This window comes from Plectrocnemia conspersa, unplaced genomic scaffold (genome assembly GCF_051122295.1).
Source record: "Plectrocnemia conspersa isolate PC_06_02 unplaced genomic scaffold, ASM5112229v1 ptg000013l, whole genome shotgun sequence".
Classification (NCBI taxonomy): Eukaryota; Metazoa; Arthropoda; class Insecta; order Trichoptera; family Polycentropodidae; genus Plectrocnemia; species Plectrocnemia conspersa.
The window spans coordinates 14,110,749-14,134,134 of record NW_028277177.1 but is presented as its reverse complement, the minus strand read 5'-3'; the positions used below and the strand labels follow the sequence as shown (position 1 = coordinate 14,134,134).

At 30.1% G+C, this 23,386-nt stretch overlaps 1 protein-coding gene across 4 annotated transcripts in view; it reads right to left on the bottom strand.

The window, feature by feature from the left end:
- Window positions 1-14,075: 14,075 nt before the first annotated feature.
- The window catches only part of lft (Limb expression 1 family member lowfat), a 116,723-nt gene continuing 107,412 nt past the window's right edge, over window positions 14,076-23,386 (bottom strand). For 3 of the 4 annotated variants that reach the window (XM_088201396.1, XM_088201397.1, XM_088201399.1), the window contains 2 exons: window positions 21,540-21,730; window positions 14,928-17,081 (listed from right to left, as the gene is read on the bottom strand). In XM_088201396.1, the coding sequence (XP_088057522.1) occupies window positions 16,721-17,081; window positions 21,540-21,730 (552 nt within the window). In that variant the 3' untranslated portion in view covers window positions 14,928-16,720. Of the gene's footprint in view, window positions 17,082-21,539; window positions 21,731-23,386 lie in introns of all 4 variants that reach the window. The other variant, XM_088201398.1, reaches the window with a different exon arrangement.

Sequence of the window (23,386 nt, the reverse complement as noted above, 5' to 3'; positions counted from 1 at the left end):
ACATATACTTAACCCTTTTTAATCAACAATATCATTTATGTATGTATCAGGTTGTCCTATTAGTCTTTGCGGTTTTTTCTTACATTTGCAAAAATGTATAACTTTTTATAAATTAAAGACAGTTCACTATTCTTTCACTTGTGCTATTTAGTAATGAGATATTTTTGTATATATATTTTCAGCTCTAAATCAACAATGGCAGTGGAGATAAAATAATCTCAGTAAGGCTATATTATGCTTTATGAGTTTCAACTCGGTCATAATGCGATATGTAATGCACCGGGAATTTTGACATTGAATATCTACCTAAGGATGGGTAGTCCTTATGGGTTGTTAGTGAGGATATTAGGGCTGCTATCAAAGCAGGCGCGAAATTAACGATGCAGAAACTAAAACAAAAGCTCAACGTGTCGTTTACATCAGTTCACATACATATATGTTAAAAGTTAGAAAATTTGCAGAGTATGGATATCTCATAAATTGTTTGAGGAAAACCACATGCAACGAATCTCAATATCTCAATAATTATTGATTCTAAAACATAAATTACGCAAAAAGCACAATTAAGCTGTAGATAACGATCAATTAAGGGAGAAAAAAAATATTATCTGGGATATATTACAAATACTTTTGGGTTGGTTTCTAGTATTCTTAGAAATAAATAAAATATATACGAATATATGGACAAATATTTAAATAACGAACAAAGCAGGTATTCGAATATTCAGTCTAGAGTCTCTATAACCAGAGTATCTAAGAGTATACATCTATTTTCTAAAAGGTGTCCCCGTTCTAATAGTTATACTAAATTTATAAATTTATATTATTAAACTTGTCCATTTTAAAGTAAATAATAATTTCACCGCACATTTGCATTTTATAAATATCTTAAATATTTTACTGAATTCAACATTGAATTTTCTTGAGATTATTTTTACAAAATTAACATTTCTTCATCTATTGAATAAGAACGCTATAAAGCGGTTTATTATATTAAAGTACATTTTATACGTCGTGCTTTTTTCCTAGTTAAAATTTTTGTTAAAAACGGATTTTAACAAATGTAAATTAAAAGAAAGACGGTAATATAATATGAAAAACCGTGAAACTAAGCCTCAAGCAATCATTATATTTTTACGCACTTATAAAATTTAAATATATTATTATTTCAGAAAGCTGTGCATGTAGAAATCACGTAAGCTGTAGCGATTCATACACAACAACAGTCGAGAGACACGGCTCACGCGCGTCTATAGTTCCGTAAGCCGTACACATGACCTAGCACCCGTCGAGAAGTACGCTGCACTCTTACGACCCATTTCATCGATTACACATTGACGCTCGGACTACTACTTAGATCTCGGGCCTATTCAACTACGGACTTACGCCTCGCCTCCAGTTTGTCATCACCTCCAAGACACGCGCTCGAGAACAAGTACCGCCGATTCATTACCTAATAATAAAAAAAATTCGAACGCATTTGCTAACACTCTAATAACCCAGCAATAAGTGTAATAAAATAAATGTAGATTGCTTTGAATAATTAGGAGTATGTTTTTTAGCGCTACTAAAATAATAGATTTTTTCGTTGCCTCACTTTAGGAAATAAATTGCCATTGCACATATATTTACAGTTGGAAAGAAATGAAACAATAACATTTTGCCTTATGTATTGCTTTACATATATTATTTTTTATATAACAAGGGTCGACATTTTTGAATAATACCACATAAAATGATTCCGCGAAATGTTAAAAATATTAATCGAAAAAATAATAATCATCGCGATGTGGAGCAGAGTTGATTGCTGCGAAAATTTAAATCGCGTCTTTAAAAAACATTCAAAGTTAATTGCAAATATATTTATTTACGTATATTTACATGAATACGCATTACGTATACATACACATTTTTGCATAATTATGGAAATATCCATAAAAAAAAATTGTGGCAGTGGACATCCTGTGTTATTTTTGGTCCTTTTCGTGCGGAGCTCATTTCATGGCCTTTATGTGCGATTATTATCATTATGTTACGATAAGTACAAAACATATTCGCAAGTGCTCTTTGTAGATGATTTTATTACTTTTATGACATAATATTATGCATTTCCAAAGTGCATTTTCCAAAATTAGGATACCGACACACAGCTCGATGGGCCGAATTGGGTTAATTTAACAAGTCTATTACAAATATATTGCACTTGTTTAATAATATCTTAACATTAAAATACATAAATTAAATAAAAGCATATCATAAAAAGCGATTAAAAAATAATTTGAGTACACACATACCTATCAGGGGCGTATATTCAGGGTGTGCTAGGTGTGCGGCGCACACCCGCAAAACCATCTAAAATATAAATTTAGAAATTCAGAAAATTTAGGGCGTAAAGCGACATCATTTTGCATACAGTAGTATGCAAAATTATAAAATTTGAATATGCAGTGTATAGTATGCATTGGTATTTGTCATTCGCTCTGAACGTTTTCGAGCGAGCGATCGTTTTGGAACAACACATATAACGCGCCGACCTTGCGCGCGGCCGCCGACTAAAGTAAATTGTTCCGAGATTTAACGGCTGAAGTCGATCTGTCGGCTGGCAGCGCTCAGTAGTAAAATTGGTCTCGAATTTGGTGCGCGTACTTCAAAAACTCTTGCGTCCGTCGTTGCTTTTTTATTACATTATATCACAATAACAGGTCACTCATTTTTTATATTTTGGCGTAAAATAGTTTATTATCTTACTTACATATGATCAATATTTAATTTTCTATTCTAGATTATATTTTTTTATTTACCCCAAAAATGATGAAGAATACTGTTGAAGATATTTTGAATAATCCATTTTCAAAAAGAAGTTATGAAATTAAATTGAAGATAATATTAAGGAAGAAGTAAATTCAGCAAATTTTGTCGCTATTATACTTGACGAAACTTCAGATATAATGACGAACTCACAGCTCTCGACAGTTTTGCGTTTTGTTTATGAAGGTAAAGTTTACGAGCGGTTTATTGGCTTTACAGACGTTAGCTCTGATAAAACAGCCGATGGCTTATTTTACCACGTTGTAAATATAATTGAAGAATTTCAAATTCAAGAAAAATTAGTTGGACAGACTTATGATGGGGCGAGTGTAATGAGTGGGCATATTAATGGTTTGCAAGCCAAAGTACTCGAAGTTTATCCACTGGCCATTTTTACACACTGCTATGCTCATATGTTGAAATTAACATTACAACAAGGTCTTTCCAATATAAAAGTGTGCAAATCATTCTTTCAAATTTTAAATGGATTGTCTGCATTCTTTTCGAAATCTTCCAAACGAATAAATGCTTTACAAGAGTTTGTAGCTAGAAGACTTCCTTCTGTTACACCTACAAGATAGAATTATACACACGGTTAAGTAACACAGTGCAAAAATACAGAAATTAATTTACGGACTTTTTTCGAGACGTCGTGAAAAATTGTGAACTATGGGACCCCGACACTGTAATAAAAGCACGAGGTTTTCTTAGCTTTTTGGAAGATTTTGAAACAAGAAAACTTCTCCACATATTTTCAAACCTTTTTGGAAAAACTGATGTGTTATACAACATTTTACAATCCAAATCTCTTGACATATTATATTGCTGTAAGAAAGTTACCGAAATTTTGCAACAACTCAGACATGAACAGGAAAATAATTATGAAACATTATGGGATTCTTATGTAACGGAAGAAAATTATCCATGACTGAGTAATGATTTGCTTGTTGAAGAAAAGCACGCGTTTAGCCAAGTATTTAATACAATAGTTGATAATATATGTAAGCAAATTGAAAACCGTTTTTCTTCAATGTCCAAATTGGAATATTTTCACCTTCTGGAGAAAGAAAAATATGAGCAATATAAAGAAAAATTTCCAAATGAATTATTTACCAATTTGCAACAATTCTATGGAGCATTATTTGATTATATAAGTTTAAAAAATGAGCTTGCTGTTCTTTATCATTTACCTAAATTTGCAGAGAAATCTGTTCATGAGCTTGTACAATTTATGAACACAAATAATCTTGAGTCAGGTTTTCAGGAAATAGATAAATTAGGCAAACTAATATTAACTCGTCCAAGCAGTACTGCTTCAGCAGAACGTTCATTTTCTGCTCTGAAACAAATTAATAATTGTTATCGAAGTACCCAAGGCCAAGAAAGGCTATGTGGCCTTAGCTTGATTTCAATAGAAAAAGGGATCCTTATGGATATTAAAAAAAGAGCACTTTTTATGACAGCTTGATAGAAAAATTTATGATTAAAGAAAAAAGATTAGATTTTATATATAAATAATTATAAGTTTATGTTTATTGGAAATTTGATATTTTTATATAATAATATTTTAGATTAGGTTTGATGTTTATTTATTTATTTATATATGGGAAAAAGCTGTAAGGCAGTTTAGGCATGTCAATACCTCGGCTAATAAAAATGAAAAAATGTACTTTTTTTTTTATTTTTTATAGCACACCCAATATTAACACCCACCGTACGCCACTGATACCTATGTATACGCTAAAATGTTTCGTTAAGATACATATATTCATCGATCGTCTTTGTATAATATATAACAAGTTGACAAATTTAAAAAAACAAACCAATGTAGTCAAGTTTTGTATAATACGTTTTTTTGTGAAACTCATCCGGCCCTGCTCCCATCGTTGGCCGGTGGGCACGCGCGTGATCCGCATGGCAACTGCCCAATTGACCGGTCCGGCCCTGCGCGGGATTTTCTCCCGAAAATAATAATGGATGTTCATGCAAACTTATGTTACGGACAAAAAAAACATGTGAGAGTTTCCGTAATATCACACGGTGAGAAAGAAGCACAGCGGAAACCGGTGTAAATTGCCGGAAATTCGCAATTCTACCACCGCCTACTGAAAATTAATATTTATGCATTATGATTTTTTTATAAGATGTAATAGTTGTAGATTTTTTGTGATAGTATTCGTACTTTACACGAATTAGTTATATTAGTTTCTACATATATCAGATTTGTTGAATAAAAAAATAATAAGATATTAGAATATTTTTGTCAGGATTACAGCGTTACAACTAGTTGTACAGGGTAATAAATAGTAATGTATTTTTACTCTTTATATTTGAAAAAGGCACGCTTCAATCGGATCTATTAACACAAATTATGAAATAATAAATACTGTCTCTGAGCGAGCAGGTTGTAAAACAACCGTTCTTGTTTTGAAAAAAAAATTTTTTTTACCGCATTTATTAATTTTTTTAATTTAAATAATGTTCTTAGTTTTTAGTTGTGTAATATTATTTAATAAAGTTATATCAGAATAACATTTAAAAATATTCTTTAGTGAGATACGTATAGAAAAATACATATTAGTATAGATTATAACTAAAAATTATAAATTTATAGTATCACAATTTTATATTAACTGAATGTAGTTAATAAATTTTAAAAGTTATAGTTACAGTAGACAATGTTTAAGAATTAAAAATATACTACTTATTAGTAAAATCTCAAGAAATACAATAAATATTTTTTATTTTCAACTATAACAGTAGTTGAAAATAAAAAAAAACAATGTTAATAATTGTCATCAGATAAGCTAATCAATTTTTAAGTAAATAAATTGTACAATAAGAAGTTAATTTGATATAAAATTGTATTTCGACTTTTTTGTGGAAAATTTTGGTAAATATCGTAGGTCTTATATTTAAATCCGAATCTAAATAATAAAAATAACATATTTTTATAAGCTAGTTAATTTTAATATTAGCAACATATATGTGTTACATATGTATATAATATAATGTTTTAAAGCATATTGCCGATGTTTTATACTAGATACACAATATTTTGGACATGTCCTTTTTTTGCTGCATGAATATATATTACATATATTCGGTGGGTAATTTTTTCACTACCGAGAAGATATAATATTTTGCATTATAATATAATTATAATATAATATGAATATTTAATACTCGATATCATCTTGAGCAATAAAAATTTGCGTCGACACTATGAAGCTGCATTATGCAGTCGCGTAAAAAAATAAACGCCTCGAAAAAAAGCCTACAAGATTGACGAATTTCCTCGGACAAAAACGGTTATACGGGCGTTATTATATAAAATATATATATAAAAGCCGTTTTATATTTTTCGAAACGATAATTTGTTCTCGGAAATGTCCACTGAAATAAGACAATTCCGAGACGCTTAATACGGAGCCGTCGAGAAAAATTTTCGGTCCTTGCACCGGGCCATAACCGTTTTTTCTCAGAAGAAAACCTGTTGAGCGAGAAGCGTTTATACATGTGTGTTTTTTAACTCAAATTTAACACAAATGCTCTTTTTCATAGTTAAACTCACTTGAAAATGTTACGTTACAATGTAATTGCGTGAAGGACAAATCCGCTAAGTACAGGCATAAACTACTGTAATGGATAGTGAAAATTTTCTGAATTATCCTACTGTTGGTCGCTAAAATAAAGCTGTATAAAGTTTCGCATTTTCTATGTAAATTGCTCGATTTGAAGTCATTACAACATCCTCTATAAACGTTTAAATGGCGAAAGCATTGAAAATAAACATTTCCACGCAACGACACTCGCATTAACTCTAAGGCTATTTAGTAACTACTTCAGTGATTATTTTTATTGGAATAGTTAAAGAGTCGACTGATTTATCGCTATAGATTATGAACTGTCTACGATTGATCAAATAACTAATAGTTAAGTTAAATCATCTGAAGAAACCAAGTCTTACAATTTTTTTACTAATAACCCATGACAAGCTTTGTCGAAAACTTTTTCAAAATTAGTAATTGATGCACATTTTGTTACCATTTAATAAAAAGGATTGACTTTTGTGCATTTTCAATAATCAGAAAATGACATCTTGAAAATAAAAAAAATAAAAATGAAATCAATAACCAAACATATATCATTATTTTTGCTATCTAAAAAGCTCTGAAATAAAGATAATTATAAGCTCTTACAATACAATTTTAAAGCCACTGTATCACTGCAATGGACACGGCAGATGTTATAAAAATATATCAAAAAAAGTACAAACATTAAAATAAAACTGTATATAAAGCAAATAAATTATATTTTTTTAATAGGCACAACTTTTTATTTTGCAACTAACAATAAAATTGGAAAAGTTTTTTACAACCAATTATTCATTAAAAGCAGATACAAGGATTCAAAACAATGTTTTTTTCCACAAAACATAATATAACTAGATTAATTGCTCTAAAAATATAAATATAATTATTTTTGGTCTCGAGAATTGTAGCCAGGTAAGGGATAGGAGAGAGGGAGAGAGTTATTTGCCCATAAAACTTTATATTTTAATTTATTACTGTTATAAAATGCCTCTTTATAATATGATTAGTTATTTTATTACATTATGTATTACTATTACTACCACTTGCTAATATTATTAGATGCACTACGTATTTTTATTAGCGTGTTGTCATTAAATCTATAAATATATTTTATTTTATAGTATTGTATATACTTGGAATCGTACAAAAAATGTACGACTTGAATACGTCGTACGAAAGGGATTGTCAACATTAAAATCTCATGTAACATTTAACTTTTAATGCTAGTCAAGGGACAGCATGTATGAACATATATATATTATAAACTGGCCTTTTACAACAAACTTATACATATATGTATTTAATACTTTGATATCATATTATATTAATACTTATTCTGAATTTTATATTTTTTCAGGATTGCATTATACTTATATAAAGAACATTATAAATATGATTGCATTATAAATACATAATCTAGTGGCACAGACCCTCGGCGACGCGCCATCTGGGAGCTGTTTTCGGATCCCCTTTCCGGAAGATGTTACAAATATGGGCGTAAACTTTTAGTTGGCCTTCCAAGCAGAGCTTCGATCTGTAGATGCATCGTAATAGCTACAATCTCAAATCTTTCCGGAAAATGTCTTAAATGTGTATGTAAATAAGAATGGCCGACCCAGAAGAAAAGCTTGGTGAAAAGAAAAAAAAATGGTGGCTCATATCGGTGTTAGATTTCTAGAAAATGGAAGTGCAATGTATTCTTTGCTCTGGTCGACGACCCAAGATCAACTATCTGACGTGGCTCAAAACTGTTGACATTCCTGGCATCTGGTTAAGAGAAGTGATTTTGGAATCTTTTGGATGCATGTAATATTTCTTAGAAAGTAATTCTATCTTTCTCAAAAAGCAGTTTCTTAGTTTAAAGTCCCAAAAAAAGTTTGGCGAACGATCGCCAAACTAACTTTTTTTATTTGGGTTCATTGATCAAAATCAATAAATCTAAATAATACTATATTTTTGCTCTTTGTTTTTTTAGTAATAGGTTTTGTTTCTCAGATACATCTCGCATTGCAAATTTAATATCCAATATTTAATAGTAAGCTAATTATTATCAATTCAGATTGTATGCGTGTAGATCTGTTGTTTCTGCATACAAAAAAGACATCGCAGTTTAGATTCAGGTTTTCACTATTTATTTATATTGTTCGATAGTAACACTATTTATAAAACAATATTTAAGAGTTGAGTATCGAAACGGATGCGTAAACATCTCACAGAGTTCGTTTCTCACACAACAAAGGGCCCACTTTATAAATAATTTATAGCGGGCACTGGCTCAACGTCATCGGAAAATATACACCGCGGAAGGATTTTCGCCAGGGCCTCAAAAAGGGAGTCAACGCACCGAGAGACACATCTCGCAGTCATCTCATTTATACACACATACGATGGCATTTTTTTATCTGCGACAGTCGGCATTGAAATGCGCGTCCGCCTGTCCCGACTTTCGGGCATATTTTCCTCAGGTTTCCAGTAGCGGGGTAGAAAAAAGTGTGCGACAGTCGAGTCGTCGTCGACGGAACTGGTTTCGTTTCCTGGCCATTTTCAATCATCGCTCGCCCTTAACGAGGAGCCAGCAACAATGAGCCGACAAGACAAAAACCCGTACAAATTTATAACATTGTCCGAGAGACGGAGAGAGAGGTCGGTGCGTGTGACGCATCTGCCCCGTCGTCGGCCCGGGCGGCAAAAAACCTGAGGCCACATTTTGTAGGACCATTAACGTTTTAATTGCCGCCGTTCCTATAATATCGCTTTGTCTCCTGGCAATAGCCTGGCCTAATTGCCCACGATCGGTGTGTCATTTGAATTAATTATATGACTCAATTTAAGGACTTGGAATGGTTCAAATTTCATTTAGTTTTTAATAGAAACGAGTTACATGTTACTGAATTTTTAATTTAATAAAAAATATAATAAGCGATTTAATATTAAGAAATTTAAATTTTCAACTTATAGAAAAAAGCTAATAAGAATAGCTCTATTTATTTATATGTATTGTAAATGCAACTTAATTATCAATAATTGAATTTCAGGTGTCGTGCTTAGTATCATTTGCTAGAACATTTGTATCATTATATAGCAATAGTATCATTTGCTTAGAATGCTACTTTGCTTTGCTTAATCGCTTTATATGAATGGTGTAAATATATTTAAAAAAACGTAAACAAAGGATATATATTTAATTATAATTAATAAAATAAAAATATAGTTGGCACAATAATTTTTGAGCCTCCGCTAATTTATTCTTTTGTTGTCGACCAATGAAAAATAAGCATTCAAATATAAAACAAGATGGCCGACAGTAACGTGACAACAGTTTTAAATAATTATTATTTATAAATAAAATTTTGCTACGCGACAATAATTTTCATTAATTCGTTATGTGCGTTGCTCCATTTGACTGGATATAAATATTCGGTTTGCAAATTAACTAGGTGAGTTCTAACTATAAAAAATAAATATATACATATTGCTTAACTATGATAATCAAAACAATTAAAATATTTAGTCAAAGTTCTATGTTTTTTTGTCATTAACAGTTACACTTCCAAAATTACACATATTGTTAATAAATATTTATTGAATCACTGTTTTTGATCGATCATTGAAGATTTAGTCTATGAGAAGCTGATGAGGACTTCGAGAATGCCAAACATTTCTTCACACTACTGAAGGACGTTGTTGACAATCAAAATATTTTCGAAGATATTCCAATTTTGGGTTCCGAAACGTCTTTGAAAATCACAATCACGTCCTCTTCTGATGCCGGTTAAAGCCAGGCCTTCATTCTATATGAGAGGTATTTAATATTGATATGAAAACACTATTTTAAGGTTTCTAAGTATTATTCTATAATTATCTTAAATATTAAGAAGAATTTGAATTCGCTGATTTATCTTTACTTAGTAAGTCATAAATAAATACAGATACAGTCAATTTTACAAAACCAATTATAAAACCATAATATTATAGTTTATTTATAACAATTAAAAACACATGGCTGTAATAAAAAAAATGGTTGCACAATTGCCAAATAATTGAACTATTCGTGACTATTTTACATTTAAAGCTTTATTGGTTATATTACTGGCATAGCAAGCACAATGACGAAGAAACCACCGGCAAGCATAGGTCAGGTATAATATATAAGCATTATTGAAATTGCCGCATTGACCGTGAGAAAAAATCTTGTCGCAAAGAAGGTGCAAAAGGAGTATTTTAAATATTTCATTAATAAATCACTGCCTTGTATTATTCATTATTTGAAGTACAAAGTTTATGCACCATTCATATAAGCAGTAAAGGCAGTAATATAAAAAGTTTGCGGTACATTATATATGTCACTCCTTCAAAATTGCTCACTTGATTATTTTGGGCATTTTTAAAATATTTAATTCACATTATTTTTTCTAATGTATTAATTGATCTACTGCTATTTATTGTTTTAAATTGACGTTTAGTAGTAGTATTTTTTTACCGTCTGCAATCTCTAGCATGTCATTCATGTAGCATTGAATGGCAATTTGAGCTAGATGCCGTTCATTAAATCCTGATTGCTCTGACACTACTTTAGTAATTAAAATTTAATATAAAAAATAAATATTTATTATTCCTAACTTAATAAATCATATATGATATAATATATAAGCTTAACATTTCCAATGACAGTTATTTTGTATATATTGTATATGTATATACAAAAATAATTAATTATTTTTGAAATTAGCATTTTGATTTGCTTTTTGTCATATTTTTTATATACTATTAAAATATATGTATATGCATTTTATATAATATATAAATATATATTATACAGTGTGAGGGCTGCGCCCCCGCCCTCGCCTTTCTTAAGTCTCTGGACAGCATTCCATTTCAAATTACAGGCCTCAGTGTAAAGATTTATGGTCGCGAATCAATCCGTCCGTCTCGCGAATCGCGGTCGTAATGCGGTCTCCTGCCTGTTATATCAATCAATTACCTTCTGAATCCATATAAACCGTCTTATAGACGCCCCACTTTAATTTGAATCAATCAGACAATGAATAGGTTAAAGCAAATGGTGATAAATAAAACTGATTGCAATATTTTACATTCACCGGATCAATCGAATTGTTTTACCTAGTCATGTTATTAAATTAATTGCTATTGCTGTAATATGCATAACTTTTTTATTTGTCGAAAGAAATCTATTATGCAATTTCCCGAGAAGTGAGACCTAAGCTTAGATAATAAAATATATCGTATCTTTTATCTCAGATACTTGATAATCCTTATCTTACAGTACCTAATAAATTTATGTTCAATTTGCCAATTACAATTTATTTTTTTATTTAATTAAAATAATAGTACTAGAGACTGATCAATTATTGTTTAGGTTTATATTTTATTTTGACATTACCACAATAATGCCATCTGTCAAATTACGTTTCAGTCTGTTATGAAGATTATTTTAGCTCTTACGCGATTAATCGTTCTGCAAATAACACAATTGAGTCATAGCTATCAAGTTTTCAAGAAGATTTCCATATAGAATATTCTGCACAAAAGCTTGTTTCCATTAATTCGATATAAGGGCAAAAAATCCGAGACAATGCTGCAAATATAATGTATCTTCACTTCTTTGGAATATGTGGTTCATATCAGCTTTATAAATACGTGAATTAATTATAGAAAAAGTAAAAAAAATATATAAAATACAGTGAGAAGGAAAATACATATATTTATACAAGTAGCAAAGTATATTTTCTAATTCAGTAGTATAGTACATGCTACAACTCTACAACTGTATAATGAATCTTAATAGCGTAGAAATGTATAGAAAAAAATAACACTTTTATAAAACAAAATTAGATGTAATATTTTCTCAGACAATACAAGTTTATCATAATACTATACTAACTAAAATATTTGGGAGCCATCAGCTACCATAGACCAGGAATAATAAATAGCTTATTAAAATTTCGAATTGACCATGAGAAAAAACTTGTCACAAATCGTGTTAAAAGCGTTTCAAATACATACCTTCTTATTAAATTATTTCTTTACCATTTTCATTATTTGGGATACAAAATTTACGCACCATTCATATATGTATAAGCAATAAATGCACTAATATAACAATTTTGTGGTTTATAATATAATATAACACGCTTTTAAAATTGATCACTTGATTTGTAAATGTTTGTTTTCGGTAAAAATAATATTTTATGCAATTTTTTTTTTCAATCACATTAAAATTTCTAATATGCTAATTAATCTACAGCTATCTATTGTTTCAAATGCACATTGTTTCAAATGCATGTACTAGTTATTTTTCATCGCTTTTTAAATACTCATTGTTTTGACACTAAGGTATTATTTTATTAATTTAAATAAAAAATAAAAAGTCACACATATATAATATCAAGCTTAAATCATATATATTTCCAATGCCAGTTTAATTTATTTACGAAACGCGTTAAAAGCGCAATAAACAAAATATCATTAGTCCTTAAAACACGCTTATATGTTTTTGTATTTGTTATACTGACAGATGCATTACTTACGTGGTGAATATAGATTCCGAGACTCCTCTATGATACCTTAGTTCGTAGCATTCATGAATCGGGATCTATAATTTAAAATCCCCGAATAACCAAATACTCAAATTATTCAAAAAAGGTTTATAAGAGTATATTTGCTCGTTATCCGTTATTATATCCCATCGCCTTTCTTTTAGGAGCATTGTGATGCGTGCTGTTGTCACTCTCAACATATTTTAAATATACATATAATTACATTATTTTGTTTATTTTATTTTTTATATATTATGAATTGGTTTTGATCACTGTTAATTACTTTTTAAAATACGATTTAATATCACTTATGTTAGGTTTTCGTTTATTTGTAAATAATTTTTGATTTACAATGACTACAATACTATTATACTATAGTTACTGAATAACTTTAAGATGCTCAATGTTTGTAAATATAATTTAATAATATTAAAAGTATTTAACTTTCAGTGTGGGTTACTGAATTACTTGTATAAGAAAGCGCCTTCTTGTGTTGCCAAAATATGCCAAAAAGAGCGCAAAACTTTACGCACGTACATCGATCTCCTATACTTGTGACCAGAGGCTATCAAGGAGCTTTGCAATCCCCGTTTTAGGCACTTACTGGCGTTATAAGGCAATTATCTGAGTACTTACATACCATAGTGGCAAACGTTATTCTTTTATGGATATTCCAGTCCATCATCTTATTTTTTTATATCGATAAGACCTTTATTTTATGTATTATATTGTATGAACATTATATACATGTGTGTGCATGTTGATTTTAAGAATGTGGCGCAAGTTTTCGTCAACCAATTTTGGGTAGTTTGTTCATACCGTATGGAGTGAGGACATGTCAACCACTTTTTGTCACTGAACATTTTTATAAAGGAATTGTACTTGCATCTGCGGTCAGCGTCCTTTTAAACATTCAGCTGATTGGAATAACTTGACGAGAAGATGGAATCAACTTTTCTTTACGTCCATTGTCCTTTTTGAGAGATTCCTTTTTGAATGCTTTTTTGTTCTGATGTAACAATAATAATTCGATGCCATAATTGCCTTACAATTATGTAAGTTTTTTTGTATTGTGAACCGTTATTATGAATTATTTATAAATAAAAAAACAGTGTTTCAATAAAGAAATTATCTTTTGACTCATTTATTTGCATTTCTAAGCGATACAACACAAATGAACATAATTTTAAAAAGCATAAAAAAGTATAATTTTTTGCGTTACTTTTTTATACTCTTTACAGAAGTAGTAAATACGTATATGAACATATTATATGCGTTTTATTATAAGATTTGTAATAATATTTAATAGAAGCATATTCAAAATAACGTGAAATAAACAGAAAACTAATATGAAAAAAAACATTTTACAAAATAACTATACACTTTTTTAAAATGCAAATTTTTGACAAGTATATGAGATCATTGAAAATGTTTTAATGCCGTATATAAAATTAGGTAAATTTTTCTATAAAATTATTATTTTTATAAAAATGTTGCTACATTTAAATACATTAATATTAACACATTTTCTTTACTTATAAAATAGTTTTTACACAAAAATTCAAAACGAGAGGAAATGATTTGTTTACAAAGATCTAAATTAAAATAAAAAGCTATACAAAATGTCATTTACGTAAGAAAAAAATATTGCTATAATATTACACATATTACTTAGAAGATTAACTTAACGTTTGACTTAATACATTATCTAAGTTAACTTAAATCATATCGATTATTATCACTTCGTCTGATCTATTATAATCATATAAATATTTACAATATAATAGTAATTAACATACTTGACTAACCTTATTCCGAAACTAACAAAATGACTCTTTTTCTAAAATATCGCTTTCGTACATAACCGATGGAAAATGTTAAAATTGCCAAAATATATTGTTTTTTTTTTTGTAATACTCTTGCAATATCTTTATCCAATGTTTGGCTAACCTTATGGCACTTTAAATTTTATTTTATTTTAGAGATATTCTCGAAAGTTAATGATTTAAAATCTAAACAATTCAAAAACAGTTTAGTGTATATTTAATTAAAATTGTACCACAGCCAAATCAAATACAATTTTGACAAATCATCGTCTATCGCTAGTTCGTGAAAAGATAAACATTATCACACTTACACATAACAATTTTGTTTATTTATTTTCAATGATATACAAATATAAATGTTATATTTGCAGTTTACGTCAAAATATATATTCTAAAATTTTAATCTGTCGATTAATGCCATGCGCGTAACTAAATAATTATATTTAAAATTCAATTAAGTGTTTTTAACGAAAATGGTAACTTTGATTAAATGGGCCATTAAATAAGACTGTGTACATTCATCAGCATTTTTACATTGAAGATCAGAACTATGCTTCTCCACTGCAATTTGTATTATTATATTTAGTAAATACGTAGAATATATCTGCAGCCATTACGTTGTAATGAATACTCTAATACTCTTACTGTTGAATTAAGTATTCTACTTCCTATAAGAGCATTAAGATTAGGGCCATTATAACTGATTCTCCAGAGTAGTTGCAATCTTCTGAGCGATCTGCTTTAACTCGATTATATTTTAATATAGCTTAAGCCACGAGATTAATTATTTTGAATGACAATTAGTGAACATAATAGATTTTTTCAATATTTCTAAATAGGCAAAAATATAGTTTGTATATTATATTATTTTTGCTAAGACATATATTATCATTTTATTTAGATTTAAATAACTAGGTTTTTAGATTTTTTTAGATATATAAACTAGAAAGATGATTGTAAGCATTTGAGTTAAGAATTACATAATAATGTAAAAAAAATATTTTACTGTCACAACTCGTATAGCAACATTGAAATATTTATAAAAGCAATTTCTCGGCATAGCTTCTTCACGGTTTATAAGCAAGATAATATATTGACTATATAAGGAAGTAAACGTCGCAGCAAGCCGACCTAATGACTTGAAATTATTGCCTTTAACAAATATATCTTCGACTACTATTTGGGTGAATACCGACATTAAAATAAATGAGGTGACATTATATTGAGTTTTAAAAGACCATCACAAACTGTTTAAAGGCAAATCACTGAACGCATAAGTGAGGATGGTTTCTTATATTGTCTTACTTCTTCTATTTTACAATGAACCTTGGGGTGGATGTTATATCATCATTTTATGATAGAACTATAGGATTGGTGGCTGTTACTATCGAGTGGCATACACAATGGGAAGCAATGGGAACCATCTATAGGGTTTACTAACGTACATGGATTTTCAACACCGTGGGGTTAACTGATTCAATATATTATGTCCCCATAATATTTCGTGGCTAAGCACTGTTCATGACAAATGCCAGTGTTGCAGCATCAGTACGGTTCATTGGTCGCAATGACCGTAAAACCATCGCAGGCTGCTGTTGATCTAAATTTTGCGACTCACTAAACACAAAGCGGTGCCAGAGTAAACATGTAATATAACAAGTCATAATTATCCAATTCATCAATTCAATAAAAACAAACGCCTCATACGTATTTCTTATATCAAGAACAAAAAAGGCACTCGTCTTATTGTCTACTACTGATTCTTGTACACATTTTTTTCACACATAAACAATTCTCAGAAAAAAATATTTTCAAAATTATACAATTATACAGTTTCCGGGCATGGCACGTTGCAGATCGAGGGCGGCGCAGCAATTCGACATAATACAAAAAAAATTAAAGCATCTCTCAATTGACCGAATCGTGACTCGCATCAAGTGTTGCCGGCCGCGCTCAGCTGCGCGTGCGCCAGCATCAATATGTCCTTCTTCTCCTTGGGGAAGCGCAGCTCCCTGCCGGCCAGTCTAGCCGTGCGTAGTTCGCGCTCGGCGCGCGCAAGTTCTCGCGCGAGCGCACCAGGCGCCTCGCGCTCGCGCGCTGTCCAGTCCAGTGCCATCTGCGCGCGCATGTCGTCGTCCAGCGCCCGGTTGGAGTAGTGGGCGACGACTTCCTGCCGCGAGCACTGCCGCTCGCGCATCGCCTTCAGGGAGCCGTTCCAGTGCAGCAGTTGGAATACAGTCATCAGCTCTTGGAACTCGAGCATCGTGCGGCCTTTGTTTGCCTCCAGCATGAATCTGCAAGAGAGCAATAGGCATTGAGTTTATCGTGACAAAAATACAATAACACAATATTAATGTTTAGTTTGGCATCATATGATACAAGCCGTGATCTATTCCATAATCCGTAGAAGGAACTCTTTAGCGAAGGGGCTCGTAGAACTTATATAATTATTATCATAAAATATACTTGTGTAAAACGATATTGAGACTGCAATCTTAATATTTTATCCCATTTTTTTTAAATACTATCCCATTTATCCAACTATATGTTAATTATTCGTTCATATTTCTAGTCGCAAATTTCGTAACTTTTTATCTCCATATGAATATTGCACAATCTTTAAAACCAGTCAACTTTTTATCCGATTTTAAGTTATGTATAACAGTCCTGGTCAAGCTTAACACCGAAAGTGCAGTCTCATGAACAAGGTAATAATAAATAAAACAGTTTGTAATTTCCGAAATTACAGAAATTACTCATATTTCCGAGTTAATATTATGCACCTGTGAACTTTCTCCATGGTTGGTATTGACTTTTTTGTAATTACCGTATCATATGCAGCATAGCCTAAAATTTTTTTAATGTAATCGAATATTTTCCTAATAAATTCTTATATTTTTAACGGAAAATGTTCCAGAATTTTATGTTATTTAAGAAACATTTTAAAGTTTAATTTAATTTAACCTTTAAAATAAAATAAATATTATAAGAATCCTTTACCAGAAAAAAATAATAAAAATCCCAATTAAATGAACAAACTTTTCTTCCTAAGTGTAGAAGAAATTGTGTTGCTTAATTTTTGAAACATTAAGATATTTGCTAATAAGCCGCATTGTCCTAAAAAATTCTAACTGGATTCAAATATATAAAAAATTCTAATCTAAATTCGATGCTTTACTTTATTATTATATTCTTTAAAAATGTCAACAGTCAATTAATCGCATAGAATATTTTTTTATAAACTACATTTTATTAAAGACGTAACTGTGCTGCTAAACACAGCTACGCTATTGACCTGAGAAATCTGGGTTTGAATTGCTTATGGATTTTAGTGTTTTTCAATCGTGTCTGGAAATCAGAATTAGTGATTATTATATAGTTATTATTCCGATCGATCATCACATATTAGATCTACCTAGATTCTCCTAATCTTTCGGATAAATATCGTGAAGATTAATTTAAATCAAGTTAGGCTGTACATATAAAGTATTGAAAATTCTTCAATAATTAGATAAATAAGGTGTCTTAATAAGTTTTTTTTTATATTGAATCTCCTGAAACTGAAATTTTGAAGGCCACAGTCATCCAGGCCGCGTGAGACCTCCGCCTGGATTGTCGCAGTTGTTAATGGTCGCGCATTAAGATTTATTGCAAAAGAACCATTGTTTGTATTCCCCTCAGGCCGGGGCGTGAGAAACCGAACCGAGCCAAACCGAAACATTTCAAGCCATTAACGCGCGGCCGTGACATATGCGCGTGTGTCGCCAATCACACTTTTTTCGCACTCAACACTCGACACTCGGCGACAAAAACTCGTCTCGGTGCTCGTGCAATATACTCGAGATCTCGATCGATTAATGATTTTTCATGAGATCGATTCCAGGACGCAGATACGGATCTATGCATGGATCGTGGGAGCGCTCCGTTGCGCGCGACACCCAGACGGAATTCGTAATTGTTTTGTGAAGATCGTTCAATGTAATGTGAGTATATGTAATTTTATTTTATTAGGATGAACTAACGAATTGCCAATAACGTGACATTGAAATTACTCGCTGATTTTAAATCTGTCATATAACATATTTTTCGATATAATTAATACAAATCATCGTTTGCTTTGACCATAAACTTAAAATCTAATGCATATGCTATGAGGCGCTAAGGATATTAAGAGCGAACTCAACTATTGCATAAATCAAACAAAATCGATTATCTTTACATTGACATGTTATTTGTATAATAAGAGAATATTAAAGGCTATCTGAACTCATAGATCTTGAGTGAATGAATAATGGCAAATCACACATTTCATGTTTGTACTTTTCTGCCTTTCAAATCTTAATCAATTTCATTTTTTCATCAAGTAAATTTCATCTGTAATATAATATAAGGTCAACCTTTCAATATGTGACTCTTCGAGGTTTGAAAAATATTATTATAAGGTTAAAAAATGCCATGTTTTTCACATATTCCTAAATATTTTAGACAATTCGTGTATCATATATGTATGTATATACGAGCAACGAAAAGTTTTTAGCAACTTTAATAGCGAGAAATTCACATTTTATATTAAAAAAACGATAATAATAAAATATATCTAATCGACTAGCTTTTAAATGCGTTTTAAATGAACTAATTATAATAAGCTATTAAAATTAATAAACGATGAATTAAATATGATAATTAAATTAAAACACGATTTCTTGCAGCGAAGAAGTAGTTTTTAATATTACATTTAAATTTAACTATTCCTCGTAGCCAGCATATTTTTCTAGTGAATTTATAAAAAAATCTGAATACTATGATTTTTATTGTATTGTATATAAAAAAATTGTATTTTGTAAATGGTATTGCAATTTAAAAGTACAAATTATTTTTTAGTTCAATGTAAATATTTATATGTTTGACTTTTGCTTATTAAATTTAAAAATTACCAAATTGCTTTTGAAAAGGTTTTCCAAAAACCAATATAATTTAAGAAAAAATAAATAAAAATATATCTTAAAAATACAGGGACACTTAAAATCATAGAACCGATATAATGTTAGTGACGAAAATCAAGTTTTTCTATCTATCATTATTTGGTACCTCACAAATTTTTTTTTTGAGAGCACCTAGCATCAAAATAATTGCAACATAAACATTATAATCTAAAGTCAAACTTTGCATTTTTATCTTATGTTATTGACGCTCCAATTAAATTGCCAAACTTAAAGTACCATATAAATGATAATATCAAGTATAAAAAATAGCTATATATGCAATCTCATATTTATAATCATTGGAAAATATCGTTTATTAGATAGCATCCAAGAAACTACACATATGTATATTGCGAGTCGTCGGAACGATCTAGGTGTTTTTTTGCTGCAATAATGCTTTTAATTTATTTTGCTGTAAGCAAGCTTCTTAAGCCAAATAACCGACTGTATCACAATTATTGTCACGCCATGTATCCCTAATATCAATAGATAAAAAATACGTTTTTAAAATCGAAAATAGCCTCAATCTTCATACTAAGTATATATATTACATATTTACGTTTAAAACGTACCTAGTTTAGTCAAATCTAACGTATATGTGCATTAAATCGGAAGCAATGATAATGTTTATGTATTATAAAAGGAAAAACTCACTTTTCGGCCTCGGAGCCCATCGACAGGAATTCAAAATTTGAAGATTGTTTATCTAGTTTAATCAATGTACTCTTCTAATCCTCGACACATTATGTATATATTTAATTTTTATACTTATAACACACCTAGTTAATTTGCAATCCAATTATTTTTATTCAGTCAAATCGAACAACGCACATGACGAATTAATGAAAATTATTGTCGCGTAGCAAAATTTTATTTATAAATAATAATTATTTAAAACGGTTGTTGTCGGCCATCTTGTTTTATATTTGAATGCTTGTTTTAAACAATTATATTATAGATTTATATGCAAGCTATGAAAATTGAAAATTGTTATCCTTTTAGGACTGCTGTTTTGTTTTACTAAATAATAAAAATCAGACGGTTTAATATTTTTTTAAAACTTATAATATGATTTGTGTGATTTTTTAATACAATATTGTACATTATTATTATACAATAATATGGAGAAAGATCAAAAATTTTCCGAACTTTTACAGAAGCTGCAGCACGAAATCGTATTGAAAACATATTTATAAAATTAAGATAATTCACTTTCTTGGATGTCTATAAAATCAAAATAATAAAATACGTATATATAATAATTAAAAAATAAATAATGGTCATAGACTTAATTATCTATATTAATTAAAACAGTTCATAGCCATGTTGGCTATGAACTGTTTTAATTAATATAGATAATTAAGTCTACCTAATGACACAAAATATGTATATATAATTATAAAAATTAAAAAAGAAATATTGGTCATAAAATTAATTATCTATACTAATATAAACATGTCTAATGATATAATAATTGAGCTTTAGTACATCAGGCGGTGGTATAAGCTAGTGGTATAGTGATAATTTTATGGATAACCGCCACAAAACAACTATACTAGATATTTTTCCGCCACAATTAAGCCAGATAAGAACGGCAACGTTTAAACCCGATCACGTAAACCGAAGATGCATTATTAATGATTGCGGTCGGAGAAAGAAGGTATAAAAAAACAAAGTACACGGTGGACAGGGCGACTTTTCTCATTTGTAGAAACGTTTAAAGTGTTTATGGCTGACATAAACCACAGAGCGTGTCGTGTCAATACCAACCTGAAGGCGCCTATGCCGGTGTTAGGGCTGTCGACTTCCTCGGAGCCACCCTTGAAGCTGGCCCTGGCCTCAGCGACGGCCTTTTCGATGAAGTCGTCGCTGATCCGTCGACTGGGGTGCTCATTGAAAACGCTATTCATCAGGGCGATCTTGGCGGCGCTTCTCCGCGCCTCGGCTTTTGTGGGACAATTCTGAAAATTTACAAAAAGATAAGAAATTAGGGATCTTAAGAATGCATTGTTTGTTTTACTATCTATAATGAAAGGCGTTTGTGTTTCAAAGAACATAACACAAAGGAAAGTTGATAAATAGCTTAATTGAGTCAAAGAAAATGACACATTTTAAAAATGTTTTTATATACGTATATTATTAATTTATATTAATTAGAAACTAATTATTAAATTGACAGAAAAGGGTTTCTAGATTATTCTTGAAAAATTCGTTATTTTTTATCTTATGTCTAATTACTCTTATTTCTGTTTATATTCAAGATATAAATGGTCTTGAAGTGTATGATACCTTGGATTATTTATTAAGCTTTTCATATAAATCAATTGTTTTTGCTCCACAAATTTATTTATGGTTATTAAATAAATCCTCAAAATATACAACTTTTCCAAGTCCACAAATTTAGTCAAGTTTATGCTTTTTGCTGTTCGCGTTATTTATTAGCGACATACTTACAGCTGTTACAATTTTTTTATTCTGTGTGCAGATGGTTTAAAATTATTTACATGCATTCTCTCTATAAAGTGATTAAGATTCTTTATGAGGATGGGCTTTCATCAACCGTCTACCCTTTAGTGTCGAAAATTACCATCTTTTTTTAAATATAGATACTATTTTTATCAAACGTTGTTTCTTTGAAGCAAAAAATAGTGATATAAAGTTGAAAAATATCTGATTTGTTGAAATAGATTTTCTGATCCTAACGCATATTTTGCCCCCTGGTGTGCTTATAGTTGCATAGATTAGATCTCAGTCGTTACCGTTTGTCTTATGTTAAGACACTTGTAGTTAACAATACTGCAGTCTACTATATGTACACATACATTACTAGATGATTTGTTGATAATTAATAATAGATTATCCGCAATAAAGGATCCATTATTCATCGCAAAAATTGTGTAATTTTATGGCGTATAAAAATATAATTTAGCGAGTTTCTAGTGATAAAGTTGTGTTAGTACAACTTTACTACTAGAAATGTTTGCAGCACTACAAGCAAAAATTTCAAAAAAATAAGCAGCTCATTAGCTTAATATAACATTCATACAGTTTCTTTCGAAACTAAGTATACCCTCAAATCATCGTGCAAATTTTTGATCAGGTTAAGCGTCTATGGGAAAAGTTAAATGTGGTATTGACTCAAATTGAAAAATAAACCATTTCATTTTTTATTAGAAAAATCGATTTTTTATTAAAAAAATGTTTTTGACATCTTGCCACGACAAAATTACTGACTCAATATAGAAGCACCACAACATCGAACAGATCTAAAGATATTTTTGTTAATAATATTATTATTGACGAAAAGTTCAAGATAGGTTCAACTTAGTTTCAAATAGGATTCAAGTAGCGTTTTCTTGGTAAATTTTTAAAAAGATTTTTTGTTGAAAATTAAATTTGTAGAGTACGCTCGGGATAAGGATGCCGGTTTGTTATTGTGTGCGTGTACATGTACATGAGAGGGAGAAGCGATGTAGCGTGTACTTAGTTGTCTCTCTTTTTCTTTTAAGGACAGTCGCTGATTCGTCAACGCTGGTATTCGTCATTAAAGTGCAGTGTGGCACAGAAGTTCGATCTTCTCTAGTGATTTATTTTAAATAATTTTGTGTTGATATTGA